This window comes from Archocentrus centrarchus, chromosome 18, assembly GCF_007364275.1.
Source record: "Archocentrus centrarchus isolate MPI-CPG fArcCen1 chromosome 18, fArcCen1, whole genome shotgun sequence".
Taxonomy (NCBI): domain Eukaryota; kingdom Metazoa; phylum Chordata; class Actinopteri; order Cichliformes; family Cichlidae; genus Archocentrus; species Archocentrus centrarchus.
This window is the reverse complement of record NC_044363.1, coordinates 5,070,410-5,088,329: the sequence shown is the minus strand read 5'-3', so window position 1 is coordinate 5,088,329 and position 17,920 is coordinate 5,070,410. Positions and strand designations below refer to the sequence as shown.

Here is a 17,920-nt window from a genome sequence, read left to right as displayed (position 1 = left end):
ACTTCTATAGCTGTGGCTACTTTTCTCTGAGCATGCTATCATCTATGCTTGTAATCATGTGTACTGTGTGATTTAAAGTAGCTTTTTTAACCTTAAATTTGTCGCGTAAAGGTGGCCCAGTGTATCGGTTTATTTGTCATATAGGATTGATTCCTGTAGTAGTCTTTTAAAAATGAATTTATTGGCTTTGTAGTTTTTTAGTTTATAACATCTTTTTTGTGGACACAGCATGTGCTACATGTGCCACATCTACAGGTTTAGGAGCAACATGTGCTGGCAGATGATGTCTGTATCAGGGAGGGTCTTCAAACTCATTCTGCAGACAGCAAAGTGTTCAGCCAGCCTCATAACCTCTTCTGTTTTATATGCATGATGGACTCAATGAAGTCCATCATTCTGCCATCAGGTCCATAACTGGAAATGGTTTTAGGACATATTGTTGTGGTTTATAGGAGAAAACTGGCAGCTCTTGGTTGGGAGAAGAAAACAGCTTTGCATCATATTTATTTTCAAAGCTTTGTTTTGCAAACGTCCCGAGTATCTTTGTAATTATGGACCAATTTCACATCGCATAGATTCGAGCGTATAAAATTGAACAATCTTCAGAAGCTTTTAAAACAAGATAAACTAACATTTATTGCAGTGACTAAAATAATTAGCTAAATATTACTGGTTTCCATCACTGCACTGTCTCAAAAGCAGTATTAACATAAACATGTCTGTACATGGTTCAGCAGTAACTGCCCCGTCTTTAGTGTGACTTTTCCACTTTTTGGTGCATTACAAAGCAACAAAACCAAAAGACGGTGAAGTACTTGACAGCACTAGGTTCTGCTGGTAACAACCACCATGGTACCTACCTACCTAACAGCCCCCCCCCCAAATCCCCTGCCGCCCCCAAGGGAAGAAAAACTGTAGCTTGAATGTGAATGTTGAAGATCAAAGCTGTGTTATCTTATTTAATAGAAATTTGAGCAGAGTACCTGCCTTTGAGCTCTAATGACATTCTAAGATCTTGGCTTTGATGTGTGCCAGCAGTGAATTTTACCTTTGATCATAGCAACAATCCCAGAAATGGCATATAGTCTACTTATTCTGTGTGTTGCAATCAGCCCATCCTTGTGAAAGAAATGTTTTTGGTGACCTTGTCTGTGGATGGAGTCGTTATTTCCCCAAAATTATTATAAAGTTTAAACAAAGCAGTTATTTATTAATGGGGAAGGGCCTTGATGGGAAAGCACTGTCAGCTGTTCAGCGATAAAGAGAAAACATTTGAAATGATTCCTCATGAAACTGTGAAAGCCTCTTTTTCTGTGCCGCTCCGCACAGGAGTCACACTACTGATTGGCGGCCACTGGAGGGCGCCAGAAGCCCGCAGCTCCTGTTCACACAGCTCCTCAGCGGAAGGGTCAAAGAGCTCTGAAACCAAACACGTGTGTGAGGCGTTTTTAATCGCATCCACCTGTCTGCAGAGAGCCTCAGACTGACGGACTCACCCCAGGAATAACACCCGCCTCTGTGTGTGTGTGTGTGTGTGTGTGTGTGTGTGTGTGTGTGTGTGTGTGTGTGTGTGTGTGTGTGTGTGTGTGTGTGTGTGTGTGAGAGAGAGAAAATAATACTGGGTGAAACTGCTGTTGCTATAGCAACACGACCTTCACAGTTCAGTAAAGTGATGGCAACAGCAACCTGTTGCTGGATGCAACAGAGAAATCTGCAGAAACCTGAGTCGAGTGAAAGAATGCTGCACGGCTCAGTTATGAGGCAGATGAGGGCGATAATTTGGTACGACTTCATAACGCTGCCTGTGATTTCCCAACAATCACCATTTAATTATTGTGCATTTGTGGCTTTCAGTAACTAAACATATTAACTGGTTCCTAATGGGCCTTAAAAAGGTAGGTACAGTACAACAACTGCCTTTTAAACACAAGGGAGACATAAATTATAATGTAATGGGAGCAGGCTGTATTGTAGAGTATCTCAGTCTCCCTTTTTTAATAGTAATGATTAATTAAAGGTGAGCCTGAGAGCAGGGATGTCTGTCCTGCAGCATGGGTGGAGGTAGAAAAATATCACTGTCATTGTCATCACAGTGCTATTATTGTACAACACCAAGTGGCCAAGACCACAGAGAGGATAAGTGGGGGAGTGTAGCTTCACTCGAGTACTTCACTAAAGATGTTTTAGTGTACTCGTAGTATTGAAGTATTTCTATGTTATGCTGCTTTCTACTTTTACTCGACTATATCTTGGATTCACATATTTCCCTGTTTATCTTAATCTCGTAATCTCCCAACAGATGACACTGCAATTATTCAAAACTAATCCCTGTTACACTCTTGTGCAGCTGTTACATCATACAGATGTAGTACACCTGTATGAAGGTTACACACGAGCCTGAAAATCCTCCCAAATGGTATTCCTACATCAGTGTTCAGTACAGACCCGCTGAAAAATCAGCTGCGTGCTGAATTGCACCATAACTTGTGAGCTGTGATGGTGATGATGATGATGATGAAGCTGCATAAGAATAAGTCTGACTCGCTCACTGTTTGTTTGTTTGTTTGTTTATTGACAGCGACAGCAGCCTCCATGCAGAACGAGGGAACAGTAAACCTGCACAGCCATGTGTGCTACTTGGAGCTCAGCTCTCACTGAGCTGGTGTGTTTGTTGTTTTTTTTTTTCTTCTTTCACCGTCACACTACAAATACCACAATGCACCGGTGCAGCTCAAACCTGCACCCGAATGTGAGGAGGGAAAATCAAGTTCATTCAGAGGGATTTTACAATCGGTCTCATAGAAAAAGTGACATCGCAGCACATTCATCTTTAGAAATATATACACTTTGATTGTAAACACGAAGAGGTAGACGAGCCATCTAGAAAAATAGAGCTATCTTACAAACATAGAACTCCTCAAATATAAAGATGTTCACATAAAAATAGCAGTCAAAACAAACACGACATTCTGACGTCGACATTTCTTCACGTCCTCATGCAGAAAAGTCACAAATTAATATTTTACAGGAAAATCCGTCCATCAGTCAGACGGACTGCTCCTTTAAAGTCCACCACAGTCCGCAGGGTAGGCAGGAAACACGTCACAGGAGCAGCACCTGGGCACTTCCGACTCGTGTCCGGGTCTGCTCACAGTCCAGCTGTAGGACCGCGCTCACGGATGCGCCCTGAGAGGAACCAAAATTTGGACTTCAGTCCCCTGAACACCTGTAAACACCTGCCATGTCCTCCTCCGGGTTCAGCTAAAATCGCCTTCAGTGTGACGTCACATGGAAACGTGTCTCAGACGCTTTCCGGTTGACGGTTCAAATCCCGAAGCTTTGAAATCTTCCACGTTGAGCGGGCGCTGCTGTTTAGACGCCAGGCGCGTTCAGGGCCAGGGAGTAGGCGGCCATCATCTGAGCGCGCAGCTGCTGCTTGACGTGCACGCGCCCGTGCCTCTTCCTTTCGTCGCTGCGCGCGAACCGCTTGCCGCAGACGTCACAGGAGAAGGGCTTTTCCCCGGTGTGCGTGCGCGTGTGGGTGGTCAGGTGGTCGCTGCGGCTGAAGCTGCGCGCGCAGATGGTGCACTGGAAAGGTTTCTGTCCCGTGTGGATGCGCACGTGCCTGTTGAGCTCGTCGGAGCGCGAGAAGCGGCGCTCGCACCCCTGCACGGAGCACGGGAACGGTTTCGCCTTCAGGCCGTTCTTTGCGGGCGCTCTCCTCCCTCCACGTGACAGTTTGGGGGCTCCTGTCGCATGCACGCTGCCAATGTTGACTATCGGGAACACGCCCTGCAGGAGGGAGGAGAGCAGCTGAGAGTCGAGGGTGGAGGGGAGGGAAGAGGGGGTGCAGTGGAGGTCGTTCCCGCTCTGCACGAGCTCCGTCTTTATCACCGGTCTGCTGATGACGTAGCTGCTGGAATCTCCCCCAGTAACGGGAGCAGTGGACAAGCTCTTCAGCCAGTCCTCCAGCCCCAGCGGCTCTTGCTTCACCTCGCAGACAGGCTTCAGTTCGCCCTGCGCGGCGTCGGAGTTCAGCAGGGAGTCTATTAAATCCGCCACATCCACCTGTTGCTCCAGAGCTGACAGCGGGAGCAGTGAGTCAGCGCTGGCCGGGTACAGGGCATCATTCCCAGCTGTGGAGAGTTGCGCACACCCGCTGTTGCAGCTGGAAGTAACAAACTCGCTCTTCACCACAGCTGGGAGGGAAGCGGAGGTGGAGGGAAGCTGCTGGGCTGCAGCAGGCAGGGGAGGGATGTCCGTGACGGTTGCTGGAGCGAAGGTGGCGGCTGCTGGCGGGGAGGAGGAGGAGGAAGAGGTGGTGGGCTGCTGCTGCTCCATCTCTGTGCAGATTCCGACGATCTCCGTGATCATGTTGAGAATCGCGTCTGCGGTGCTGCTCAGTCCCGCTGCCCCCGCCGGTGGCGCCTCCGGCTCCGTGAAGAAGCTGCCGCTGTAACCGAGGGAAGGGGAGAGCGTGTCCGAGGAGCAGTCGCTGAAGTCGGAGAAGAAATCTGAGTCAGAGGCGTCAGTTCCCGGAGAGAAAACTGAAGAGAGAGAGAGGGAGAGCGGGAGAGATAGGGAGGGGGCGTTACTGTCATTGCATAATCAGTGGGCAGCTCAACAGCCTCCTCATAAGAAATCAATATGAGCTGAAGCCGCAGCAGCGTGCAAAAATCTGTCACAGCTGCATTGAATTATCACACTCACCTTGGCAGAAAGGTGATCCCACGTCTGAGTCCGCTCCGTCGCTGGGGCTCGAGCCCACACTGTCCACCCAGGCGCTGCACGCGTCCTCAAACTCCGACATAAAGCTGTCCTCGCGCTCCAGAAGCATTTTTTTTCTTCTGTTTTGCAGGTGTAAAATATTAAAACAAAAGTGGCTGAAGCTGCTCGGTTAGTGTCGGGGGTTCCCCTTAAAAGATAATCCGTTTATTAATCCGTTACCGGAGCTGCCGGTGCGTCCGTTAGTCCGCTCGGTGAAGCTGAGGATGCTGAAGATGCTGAGGATGCTGAGCTCCCTGAGCTTTTATACTCTCCGTCTCCTAGGTAACTCCCGTCCCGGCCTTATTGGTCGACACCGGCGCGAGGGATTCCCCCCGCCGCGCCGCTTCGTAGCTGCCCAAATATGGGCAGCATCCGGCCGTGACGGCGGGTATCCCCCATGCCATAAAAGGACAGGCGGCAGAGCTACGTAGAGCGAGAGGAGAGAGGGGTTTCCTCCACTGCGGCAAGACAAGAGTTACACAAGCAGAGAAGAAGAAGAAGTAGCGCGGATTGTTTTTGATGCTGAAATGCGAGTTAGGCTCATTTGGCCCCGAGTGTGACCTCACAGGCAGATCAAGCCTTTGACTGGTGTAAATAAAGTTTATTTTGAGGATCAAGAGACTGTTGCTCAGCAGAAACCTGCAGGTTTAATTAAACACGTCTCCGCAGCGCTGCAGAAGGGTCGAGAGACATCCAGAGGAAACAGAGAGAGAGAGAAGGGGGTGATTACATGTTAGTGCCCCTCATGTGACATTCCTGCACAGCCTCGCTCTGGCTCAGCTGCAGTGATGTTGTCTCCATGGAGACGTGGGAGATTCAGGGCATGCGTTATGTAAAAGGAGCAGTTTACTTTTATTTTTTTTTACTTATCTTTTATTTTTTTTTTTTGGAGGGGGGGTGATTTTTTTCTACATTTAGCCGCACAGACTGCAGTTTAATCCCAACAACACTTAAACAGAAAAATATTCAAGGGTGTTCCATTTGTCAAATTCATTTTTGAATGAGGTGCTGGAGCTTTTCACCTGTTAGTGCATAGGGAAGCATCCGTCCATCCATCCATCCATCCAGCCATCCATCAGCCTGTCATAGGCAGAAAGAGAAATAAATTAATTTGTTTGAAAGTTGCCCCCATTGAACAATACTTCCCACTGACTGAGATTCTACTGGAGGGGTGGGTGATGTGCACGTGATTACATGTGCACATTTATAAAATTATCCTCTGCAAATCTTTTATGACTATAAATAAATGCAAAGTGCGACCAGCTGCACCTCCGGTGAATCTCTGAGGATGAACTCCAGCGCCATCATTTTCACTCCACACAGAAGTTACGTGGGTGTTATACTTACATGTGAGTGTCTGCCTGGATTCAAGTGGTGTAAATTGCGTCGTTAAAGGGTGACCACGTGGCTCTGAGCAGACATCAGCAACCTCTGCTGTTGGAGTTTGAAGCCTAATCTTAAAAATAGAGACCATGTCTGTCTCCCAAACCCAAACTTGGAGCTGGTTCCACAGAAGATGGGCCTGAAAGATGAGGGCTCTGGTCAAAATTGACATGTTTTACATTTTATAAATTTATCCTGATGTCCCTCAAGATGCTCCTGTTCTAAAAAAAAAAAAAAAGATATACATATAAAATAATTAATAAAGAACATACAGGAGTGTTGAATCATGATTATTTGAACAAAAAAGAAGAAACACAACATTAAGGTAAAAATGTAATTTTAAAAATATGAGTATTTAAAGTGAGTCCCAGGAGTCGATATCCCTGCAAATCCAAGTCAGACAGTGCATTGCTCAGAGAAACTGCAAAAAACAAAAAAAACAAGAGCTACATCTCAAACTCTGCAGGCCTCCTTTAGCATTTTAAATGTTAAAGTTCATGACACTACAATTAAGAAAATACTGAACAAGTATGGGCTGTTTGGAAGGGTTGCCAGGAGATCGCCTCCCCTCTCTAACAAAAACATGGCAGCACAAGCTTTGGTTTGCAAAGCTGGATCTGAACAAACCCCAAGACTTCTAAACCAATCTGCTAAAGTGGAGATGTTTTTCACATGCACCACATTTGGAGAAAATCAATCACAGCATATCAGCAAAAACACCTTATAATAACTGTCAGTGTGGTGGTGGAGGGGTGGTGATCTGGGCTTATTTTGCAGCCACAGGGCCTGGGAAACTTGAGGGCATTGAGACGACCATGAACTCCTTTGTATACCAAAGTATTCTAGAGTTAAATGTGAGGCCATCTGTCTGACAGCTAAAGCCTGGCTGAAACTGGATCATGTAATAGGACAATGATCACAAGCACAGCAGCAACAGGTTTGCTTTGTCCTTAACTGAATATTAATGAATATGTCATTTTTTCCCCTGGAAGAGTTTAGATCACTTCTCTTATCCACTCTCTATCACTTCTTGTCCCCTCCAAATGCTGTTAGATTTTTGGTATTTAAAAAAACACAAAAGTTTAAGGTTCTACTTTTACTTCCATACATTCAGAGTGCTCTCTGGGAGCATCTGGTGGTCATTAGAGGAACTGCAGCTTGCAAGCCTTTTAGCATCTTCTGTTATGTATATTCATATTTAATCATCCTCTGCTCTTACATCTCAGGTTCTGGTGCTGCTTACAGATCCAGGCTGACTAAAATAAACCCAATCACATCAGTGTGAGAGCACTGAGGCGACAAGCCTGCAAAAAACAGTCAGCTGACGGTGCAGAGAAAAGAGAAAGAGGCTATATCAAGAAAGATGATGGAAGAGAGTGTGTGTGGGCGAAGTAAGAGAGGCTGTTGCCATGGCGCTCTGCCACCTCCTGTTCCCTCCACCTGTTACAAATAACACACTGCGATGGAGACATTAATGTGGCGTCAGAAGCTCTGCGGCCTTCAGTTTCTGTCATCTGCAGCCACTGACTCACATTCCATACATTATGTGACTGCTTTAGATTTTCCAGATTCTCCTCTATCAGGGAGGCAGCTGATTGGACCCCAACACCCAGCCACAGTCACAAAGAACCACATTCAGCTGCAAGAGGAACAAGGAGCAGATGGTTTAGGGTCTTAAGAGCCCAAATCTCATCATCATGGTGTCTAAAACCAGCCGAATATCCAGTTCTATCAGTTCTTTTCTGGTTGTAGTTCAGGCAGAGCAGGTCATCAACTAATTGGAAGGTTGGTGGTTTGATCCCTGGCTGCTCCAGTCACACCAAAGTATCCTTGGGCAAGATGCTGAACCACAAGTTGCTTTTTGATTGAGTGTGAGTGTTGGATAGAAAAGCACATAGGAGTAGAAAGACGTGAATACAGTGCTTTGAGTGCTTAAAGTAAAGTAGAAAAGCATTGTATAAGAACCAGTTAATTTACATTTACCATGCTACACCACCAGCCCACCACCAACTTGAAAAACTGGTTCATAAGTGTGTTTTCTACCTTACTTTGTAAGGAGGTGATTATTGAATATATATATATTTTTTTTATTATTTTATTCTAAATTTACATTTAGTGACATTTAGTCACAGTCTTTCAGCTGATAAGGAAAAATAAACCCTACAATGATACACAGAAAACTCCCACAATCAGACGGTGACCTACTATGAGCAAGAACTTGGCAACAGTAGGAAGGAAAAACTCCCTTTTAACAGGAAGAAACCACCAGCAGAACCAGGCTCAGGGAGGAGCAGCCATCTGCCACAGTTGGTTGGGGGGCTGAGGGGAGAAAGACAGGACAAAAGACACACTGTGGAAGAGAACCAGAGATGAATAATAACTAATGATTAAATGCAGAGTCGAGTATGAACAGAGTTAAAACAGGTGAGTGGAGAAGAAACACTCAGTGCATCATGGGAACCCCCCAGCAGTCTAAGCCTATAGCAGCATAACTAAGGGATGGTTCAGGGTCACCTGATCCAGCTCTAACTATAAGCTTGATCATAAAGGAAAGTTTTAAGCCTAATCTTAAAAATAGAGAGGGTGTCTGTCTCCCGAATCCAAGCTGGGAGCTGGTTCCACAGAAGAGGCGCCTGAAAGCTGAAGGCTCTGCCTCCCATTCTGCTCTTAAGTATCCGAGGAACCACAAGTAAGCCAGCAGTCTGAGAGCAAAGTGCTCTGTTGGGGTGATATGGTACTATGAGGTCTTTGAGATAAGATGGGGCCTGATTACACAATGTAACACAATGTTTGTCTTTGACAAGCAAGTGTTACTTTTTCTATTGTAAAACAATGGAAAATGTCCATTATTCCTAGACAAAAGAAATTTTTTTACCCCCAAATAGCTAAATTTCACAATTTTATATATATATATATATATATATATATATATATATATACACATGTGCAGAACTAGAAAAACATAGTTTAAACCCTAATACAAGAATAAAGTGTAAATTTGTTACCTACTGTCATTTAAGACCTTGTATGTAAATCTTTTAAATTCTAGTCTAGATTTAACAGGAAGCTCACAGTGTTACTGGAGGCCTAACTAATGCCATCTAGAGTAAGTATCTGGTTTGACACCATGTTTCTAAGATTTTTATGGTCGAGTACAAGAACTTCAGTTTTATCTGAATTTAGAAAAAGTCTCCTGTTGTTTGTTTAGAGGCTCTGTGGGGGTGCCCTCCAAAGTGCTGCCATCATACCCTTGACAGAGGGTGCTAATTTGTTACTCTGCTGACAGCTTCTTACTAACCACTCAAAGATGATCTATCTCACGTGCGTGCCCATGACCAGTCATGGACATGTTAGTCACCAGTCTAACACGTCCGTCTTTAAGCTGTGGGAGGAACCTTCATTATGTGAGGCAACAGTGCTAACCTCTGCACCACCGCAACAGTGAAATACAGTTACAGGATATATGAATGCTTTTCATTTAACTGAAATAAGAACACAGTAAAGCACTGAGTTACACAAGTAAATTAGAAAATCTAGAGGAAGCACGGTAGATGCAGTTATCTTGAGGTCCAGTAGTTAGTGCTAGAAGACAGAAAACACCTTTTCATGTACCTCTGTTTCTAAGAGTGTTCTTAAAAAAAACTCCAAAAAAAAAAGAAAACAGAGACAAAAGTAAAAACAAAGCATAAAACTAATATTTAAAAAAAAACAAAAATGTGCCAGAGTTCAGAAATAAAAATATGAATCTCGCAGAAGAGATCCACTGAAAGACATTTAGCAACAATGTTCATAATCAATACAAATATCCAAAAAAATACAATCAAACAGCAACAGTGTAACAAAAACTCACATACTTACATACAAACATCACTCATTTGACCTGCAGATCTTCCCATAAATATACACATAAATAAAATTTTAAACCCTTTAGAACAGCAGCTGTAAGTGGACACAGGCTGCTGAGTTAACAGATAATAAATGATACAATAAGAAAAGAGTACATAACCACACCAACAAAGGCTGTGGTCAAGCAGAACAAACTGATTTGGACGAAACATGCTGATGATGTCACTTTCTCCTTTAAGGTCACCATAGCAAACAGAGACCTGCAGCCTGATAACATCAAGGTTGTCAGACATGCCAGCGAGTGCACACGCACATTCAGGGTCATGCATAAGTAATAGAAACAACACCCAGACAAACACACACACATACTCACCTGACCTCTGACCTCTCCAAGGCCTCTCTGTGTGTGAGAGATTAAAGCTGGGGCTCTCCAGCCTCTCTCTTCACTCTCCTCCACCTCACCACAGACATGCTCACCTGTCTCCTCTCCTTCCTCCCTCCCTCGCTCTCTCCCTTGGTCCTCCTCTGTCTTTTCACTGTCGTGGTGGTCATCTTGTTCTGGCTCGTTCCTGAAACCAAACCCCCGGGTCGGGGCTCCATCCCTTGCCTGCCACGGCTCCCCATCCTGGGTAGCCTCCCCTGGCTCAGAGGACACCTCCCGCCTCATCTCCTCTTTACGCAGCTGTCCCGCAGGTAAGAACCATCTACAGGACGACACCCAGTCGCATGTTTGGAAGGGCTGATTTATTTTTAGGCAGTAAATGCTTATGTGGGGGACTAGTTAACATGTGTCAGGACTAGTTAATATCTATAAGCTCATGTTTGTTGTGGAAGGACTAGTTAATGTTAGTAAGCAAATATTTATGTGTAGGGAAACTAGTTACTGTATGTAAGGACCTGTTAAACTACAGGAGAATCAAATTTATGTGTGGGTAGGGACCAGTTAATGTATAATTAATGGTTTTAATGGTTTATGGTTGTAAGCATGGGTTTGTCATGGAAAGTCTAGTTAATATTTATGTGTGGGTGAACTAATTAGTGTTTGGGTAGTCATGTTTTATAGACTACTGATCCACTCGTATCAGCACTGACCTGTGTTTCAGGTACGGGCCTCTGTTTGCGCTCTACTTCGGTCCGCACTACACTGTGGTCGTAAACACTCATCAACACGCCAGAGAGGTCCTGCTGCAAAGAGGGAGGGACTTTGCTGGACGGCCGAGCATGGTGAGATATGCAGATGAGGGGAGAGAGAGAGAGAGAGAGAGAGAGAGAGAGAGAGAGAGAGAGAGAGAGAGAGAGACTACCCATGTGATATCTGCACCAGCAGCTGCCCAGCTGCTTTAATTTTATTAAACTTTTGCTGCCTGAAAGGCATAAAGAGGGTGTAGAGGGTTTTAGTCAGTCACTGGTTTATGATATATGTGCAGTTTTAGGGAACTAGTAATTTTCTAAAAAGGTTTTTGGCTCTGTGGTCTTTCTCTCTTGAATATCTTTGCTTGTAACACCCCCCCCCCCCCAGTGTGGAGAAGCTTAAAAACACAGTGTATACATGTGTTATGGCTCCGTATGATACAAACGCAGCTCTCAGAACAATCAGAACTTCAGAAATATTACTGTTGTAGTGTTCATTTATGTTTATGTTTCATGCCTGTAAACAGCATTCCAGCATTTTAGAAAACACAGCGTTCCACTGCAGTGTGGCAATGGATTTTGTGCCTGGTGGCAGGCTGGTGTCACTTCCTGTATACTCTCAGCAGTGTCCTTGCCTGAATCTTTTTCTTCCATTTTCTTTTAAATTACTGTTTTGAAACTGTTCCTATATTCATCTTTTTTTTTTTTTTTTTTTTTTAACTGCAGGTCACCACCAACCTGTTGACCAGAGGAGGCAAAGACATTGCATTTTCAGACTACTCTCCTCTCTGGAAGTTTCACCGCCGCCTCGTCCACAACTCTTTCACCGTGTTTGGAGAGGGAACCAGTCGACTGCAGGACATCGGTACTGAGCTCCATTCTGTGACTTCATTTTTATCCACCCATCTGTTTCTGGTTTCCATATTTAAAAATAGCGCTTCTAATATTTTGACATGTTAAAGTATAGCGCAGTGCTGTTTGACAGGCAAAATAAACATATTTATCACCTCCAAATCAACACCAAACCAATGTGAACGCAAGCAGTGTTTTAACTAATTAAGCTGGCACTGAAATTCAGAAGAAATTTTCATCTGAATTTAGAAGAAAATCTACTGCTGTGTCAGTCTGAGCTGATTGAGTGATGGAGATAAACAGCAGGTGGCACCACTTCACCCGTCGTGTACAGATTATAAATAGTTTACTCAGAACATGAATAAACAGCTGTTTTGACTTTCTAAAATGCCTCTGTTTTGTAATGAAGAGGTGTTATCTACTGATGCTGACAAAGGGCTGTGCAGTGCTTTTGTGTAAAACCAGTTTCTGCCACAAGATGGTGCAGTGAGTGAGTATACTATAACCTTAATATAAACAGGTAAGTGACTGGCAATTGGCTTCATAGTGTTACACATTCGCCTAATAAGTGAAAGATTCCCACAAAGGAGACACAAATCCTTTGGGGATTGCATCAGGAAGGGCAACCGGTGTAAAATCAACCAAATCAAATATGAGGAGCTACCCAATGTGGCAACCCCTTCTGAGCTGCCGAAAGTATCTTCTTACTGTGGCGGCCTGGGAAAAGAGAAAAACCTCCTGAGGAAATGGAAGTAGAGCTAAAAAGAAATATTAAAAGTTAAAATTAAAGTGGCACACATCTGAAAAAAAAAAATCAACAAAGCTACTGGTAAATCACTGCCCCCTGGTGGTGAAGGTTTTTGTCAAAAGTAATTACAAAATTACCTTTAAAACTTTCATTTTAAAGATGCTTTGTTAAAATTCTGATTGTGACTTTTTTTGTTTTGTTGCTCTTTTAATTTACATTGCATATGATTTCTCTCACTCCAGTTCTGACTGCTGTAGAGAGTTTGTGTGCTGAGCTGTTGTCCAGTGAAAGGCAGGGGATTGATCCATCTTCTGCAATAACCAGAGCGGTCACGAATGTCGTATGCACACTAGTGTTCAGTGCCACCTATCAACACAGTGACGCTGAGCTGCAGGAGGTGATTCAATACAACAATGGCATTGTGGAAACAATTGCCAGGGGAGGACTGGTCGACATCTATCCCTGGTTGAAGGTAGATTTTTATACTTCTAGGGCCTCTGCAATTATTTGAAAAGGAAGAAACATTGCCCCTTTTTAAAGTGAAAAATGTTCCCAAATATAGTCTTCACACAAACTGGAGCCGTATAATTCAATATTTATATATAGAAAATGAAAAACATTAGAGCTTTGAGAAAAGTGAATAGAACCAAAGGACTTCCTGGTAGGTTCTAAAATTATGGTACTCTTACGTAGCCCTTTGAGAACTATAACAGAACAAGTCTGCCAGACCACATCGTTACAGCTATACATGCTGTAGTACCATCGTGTGGAATATTTCAACTCACTATACATCAATAGAACCTTCAGAACCCTAATTATTATAATATGTATGAAGGAAATCCATAGTAACTACATAAGATAGCTAAAGAGTGTAGTAACCCACAGAGAAATTGAAAACCATTTTCTGTATCTACATGTTATGCTAGATACAGAAATGCCATAGCTGTACATGCTAATGCACACGATAAAGCAACCTGGAGTACATGTTGTTGTTAGCGCTTTCTACGAGATTTTTGTGAACCCGTTAGAGGAAGGATACAGCGCTCTGGGACACGCTGAATGCATGATATGTGAGTGTAAATCTTCTGGTTTTATGTGTAAAAAGACTTATTGCTCTATCATATGTGGTTGCAATTTTACCGGCCTTTAAAAGCAGTTGGCAGTCGGGAGCGCCAGCGATCCGGCAGGTCACCAGCCATCAGCTGTACATTAGAAGCAATTAGTTTTCCCATTGGCTTTTAGTGCCAGATATTTGGCTGTTAAAAAAAATGGTCCAAAACCATTCAGTGACTGCATGTATGTGAGTAATGCACAGCAAAACTTAGAGTCTGTAAGAGTCTGCCTCTGTCCCACAGGTGTTTCCTAACAAGTCTCTTAGCAAACTAAAGCAGTGTATCACTGTCAGAGACCGACTACTGAGCCACAAACTGCAGGAACACAAGGTAACACACAAACTTGCACTACTTTAAGTACAATCAACTGAACAGGTTTTTACCATAGAAAAACATGACATACCAGCACAGGGCAGCAGCAATGCTGTTGGCTCACAATCTGAAGGTGGGTCTCACCAGAGGGTAATGTCAGGATTTCACCTTTGGGATCTGTTAGGTAGAATTTCTCAACACTTCTTATTGCTAGTGTCTCAAAATATGTTAATGTGACTTAAAAAAAAAATTAGACCTAGCGACTGTCTCAGGTGCCTCTAACAACCCTTGGAGTAATTTCTATGAGAAGGACTAAGCGTGAATTTTCTGTTAAAATTGATGGAAAAGAATGTGACACTGATGTATGATATCATTTTATAATCTTGCCTGTAATATACAACAACATTTTAGAAACTTGGCTTTGGCCTATCAACATTCTAGAATGTACAGAAATAGATTTTTTTGAAGAAGGTATTTACTTTTCCAGTAGAATAAACTTTTTTCTCTCTCTGATCTTTATTCAGTTATCACTAAGTGATGGAGAGCCACGTGACCTCCTTGATGCCTTGTTAAAGGGACGGACTGGTGGACAGGGTCAAAAGTCTTCTGGGTCAAAGGATGAGGGGATAACAGACGACCATGTCCTGATGACTGCAGCTGAGGTGTTTGGAGCCGGAGTGGAGACAACGTCCACCACACTGCTATGGATCCTGGCCTACCTGCTGCATCACCCCGAGGTAGAAACACCAGTGATACTGATTAGGCTATCATTTCTGCTAAAAAAATTGAAACAAGGACGAGTTATGAGGACTTGATGGTATCAGCCCAATTGGAAGTGTTAGGATATAAAATGGGCATCATGCATGGCCCAGTGATGGTGTTATCTTGTGTCCTGCATAATCAATGTACCATGTGGTCAAACCAATTTGGTCCACCCACTCCAGATCCAGGAGCGCGTGCAGAAGGAGCTGGATGAGCATGTTGGTAGTGAGCGAAGTGTGAGCGTGTCAGACCGTGGTAAGCTGCCGTACCTGGACAGTGTCATCAACGAGGGGATGAGGATCCGGCCAGTCAGTCCCGTGCTGATCCCACACACTGCCATGACCAACAGCAGGTAGACCAATTTAAATTTGTCTTGATTAACATGGTGACATACACTCTGTCCATCCATTTTCTTCAACTCAACAACTTTTGTGGACTTGAGCAAAGCAGCAGAAGTTCCAACTGCATGAAAATGAATATTTTTGCAATATGTGGTGGTGCCTATGGAAGCATACCAAAACTATCAATATCAGATAGGCTATAAGTGTATACAATGGAGACTTTTACATTTAGGGTTGAATTTCGATGCTGATACTTTTGCAGTATTTATCAGCAATTATATACGACTATAAATCAATAAACCTATAAAAAATTATTTGTGACTGGAGGCCTATTAAATACACAAACTCTCTCTCCTGTAGCATTGGAGGTCACGCTGTCAGTCAAGGCACACGTGTGTTGGTCAACATGTGGTCAATTCACCATGACCCTCAACACTGGGATAAACCTGATTTGTTCAACCCAGGTAACACACATGCAAATAAATACAAAGCAACTGAAGACTTTTTTTGTTTGTTTTTAAAACAGCACCTGAACACATCACCTTCTCCTGCGTTTTCCCACCATTTCAGAACGCTTTCTTGACAACCAGGGTGTGCGGGTCACACCGTCCTGTTTCTTACCATTTGGGGCGGGACCTCGAGTCTGCGTTGGCGAATCACTGGCCAGGCTTGAGCTCTTCCTTTTCTTGTCCTCTCTGCTCCAGCGAATGAGTTTCAGGCAGCCACATGGGGCTCCTCTGCCAAATTTGCAGGGACGGCTGGGTGTGGTGTTGCAGCCATTGCCTTTTAAAGTTGTTGTCATTCCCAGGGCTGGATGGGAGGATGGAGTAAAATGACAATGAGTGGTGGGATGGGGACGGGGGGGGCTGACAGTCAGGCTAGGTGGTAGGAAACAGAAACCTAATTACTCGTTTTATGTCAGGTCATCAGATGCCTAGCACTGGACTATCTCAGATTTGCCTGAAAAATATTTCAGGTCCCTACTGTGATTAGTTTTCTCAAAAAGGCAGAAACAAAAGCTTCAAATAATGAATGGGGTGTTTTTCTAGCATTGTTTTTTCGAGGATCGGTTTGTATAATTCCTTTATCCAATATGAAATTTTACAAAATTCTAAGAAGTGAATCTTCCCCCTAGATTTTTTTTTTTCAGGTAAAACCATCATGGTGGGAAGGGTGAATTATGAGTGACCCAAATGCAAATTTTGGTATGCTTAAAAAAAATCTGTTTAAAAACCTGTTACTACAAATATAACTCAGAGCTAACCATTGGCATAACCATTAAACTAACCCATTAAACCATTACACTGAAGTCAAAGTATGAAACGTCTTTTTCATAACATCCATCATATTTCCTTAAATAAAGACACAGTTCACAGTTATTTTATTAAAGAAATTTTGATTATATCTTACCAATAAAAATGTTCCTAATTAGTATAAAATTAATGTAAAGAGATAACGAGCAGTGCTGATTCTTGTAGCCTAACAGGTAACAGGCTGTGACACTATCAGCACTGTTTAGAGTGTTTTCATATCTGAGGCTCATGTGATGACTTGCATGACAATAGTGGGTCAATAACCCTCAGGACCAACAAGGGATTGACCACTAGGGGTTAAATACCTGGGACTCCCTGTCAGTTGTTTTAGAACTGAAGAAGCCTCTTGGATGAGAGACAAAACATCTCCACAAAGTCCAGTTGCCTTCTTTTCAAGCATTCATACTCCCATAGCCAGGCATGTTCTGCATTCTGGGATGCAGCAGAGTATCACAGATATGCAGAGTACAGTTGTGCCTGAACTACTGCCCAGATAAATATAAATGTTATCCACTAGTCCAGAACACAGCTCCTTGTTCCTGTGTTTGCTGCTCCTGCTCCAAACAAATCTGGCCAATAATCCAGCTCAGTCACACTAGAGTAAAAAGAGTACAGCAACCTCCTTGCAACTTCACTACAGCTTCAAGCTGCTAATAATATATTTATATTATAATTGCAATTCATGTGAATCAACTATAATTAAACCTCAAATGTTTGCTTTTTTTTTTTTTACATTAGTATTTAATGATCACTTATGTACTTAATGAATTATTATCATCAGTAATTACAAAATGTTAGAAAATGCAGTTTGGCATTATGGTTTTAATAAAATAAATAATTAATATTCAGCACGTTGTAGTTTCTTCATTTTCTGTCCCAGTTGGATGCATGTGGTTCTGATAAACAAACACACAGGTTTTTAGATTTGACAGTTTATTCAGTATATTTTCACACACTTTTAGAACAGGCTGGTTTAGTTAGGTCACACTCATACATTCACACATACACACTAGCTATTCATTTAGTATTACTACTAATTAGCTTCGTTGTCATTGTAATATTAAGGGGTTTTAACAACCAATCTCTTCTGTGCTTCCATTGACTTCACCGACAGAAACCTCATGCATACAGGAAGGACAGAAGAGACTACGAGAACAGAGTAACATCCTTTAGACAGACTTGTACAAAGAAGGAACAACAACAGTTTTAGTAAATTTAATTATTTTGTTACACATCACAGGTGAAGTTGCTTACAGTCGCCTCGTGAAACAAGTAAAAGTTAATCAGAGGGCCACAAATATAGAAATTTGGTTGTTCCAAATCTAAATTGATTGGAGTCGTGTTTAATGTTTG

The 17,920-nt window shown here is 43.1% G+C and overlaps 2 protein-coding genes across 2 annotated transcripts; one reads left to right on the top strand and one right to left on the bottom strand.

The window, feature by feature from the left end:
• Positions 1-2,551: 2,551 nt before the first annotated feature.
• On the bottom strand, positions 2,552-4,888 carry egr4 (early growth response 4). The gene is made up of 2 exons (XM_030753918.1): positions 4,711-4,888; positions 2,552-4,547 (listed from the first exon to the last, which is right to left on the bottom strand). The coding sequence occupies exons 1-2, from the start codon at positions 4,835-4,837 to the stop codon at positions 3,373-3,375; spliced, it is 1,302 nt and encodes a 433-aa protein (XP_030609778.1). The 5' UTR covers positions 4,838-4,888; the 3' UTR covers positions 2,552-3,372.
• Positions 4,889-10,448: 5,560 nt separating this feature from the next.
• cyp17a2 (cytochrome P450, family 17, subfamily A, polypeptide 2) lies at positions 10,449-17,329 on the top strand. The gene is made up of 9 exons (XM_030754044.1): positions 10,449-10,689; positions 11,100-11,220; positions 11,854-11,992; positions 12,970-13,199; positions 14,083-14,169; positions 14,676-14,888; positions 15,096-15,265; positions 15,615-15,718; positions 15,825-17,329. The coding sequence occupies exons 1-9, from the start codon at positions 10,466-10,468 to the stop codon at positions 16,088-16,090; spliced, it is 1,554 nt and encodes a 517-aa protein (XP_030609904.1). The 5' UTR covers positions 10,449-10,465; the 3' UTR covers positions 16,091-17,329.
• Positions 17,330-17,920: the final 591 nt, after the last annotated feature.

What these genes read in the sequence shown, in the direction of transcription:
- egr4 (XM_030753918.1), bottom strand. Translation starts at nt 4,837, where the DNA reads ATGCTTCTGGAGCGCGAGGACAGCTTTATGTCGGAGTTTGAGGACGCG. An exon ending in GGGATCACCTTTCTGCCAAG is followed by an intron (nt 4,548 to 4,710) that starts GTGAGTGTGATA and finishes CTCTCTCTTCAG; the next exon opens with TTTTCTCTCCGGGAACTGAC.
- cyp17a2 (XM_030754044.1), top strand. Translation starts at nt 10,466, where the DNA reads ATGCTCACCTGTCTCCTCTCCTTCCTCCCTCCCTCGCTCTCTCCCTTG. An exon ending in ACAAACTGCAGGAACACAAG is followed by an intron (nt 14,170 to 14,675) that starts GTAACACACAAA and finishes ATCTTTATTCAG; the next exon opens with TTATCACTAAGTGATGGAGA. An exon ending in ACTGCCATGACCAACAGCAG is followed by an intron (nt 15,266 to 15,614) that starts GTAGACCAATTT and finishes TCTCTCCTGTAG; the next exon opens with CATTGGAGGTCACGCTGTCA.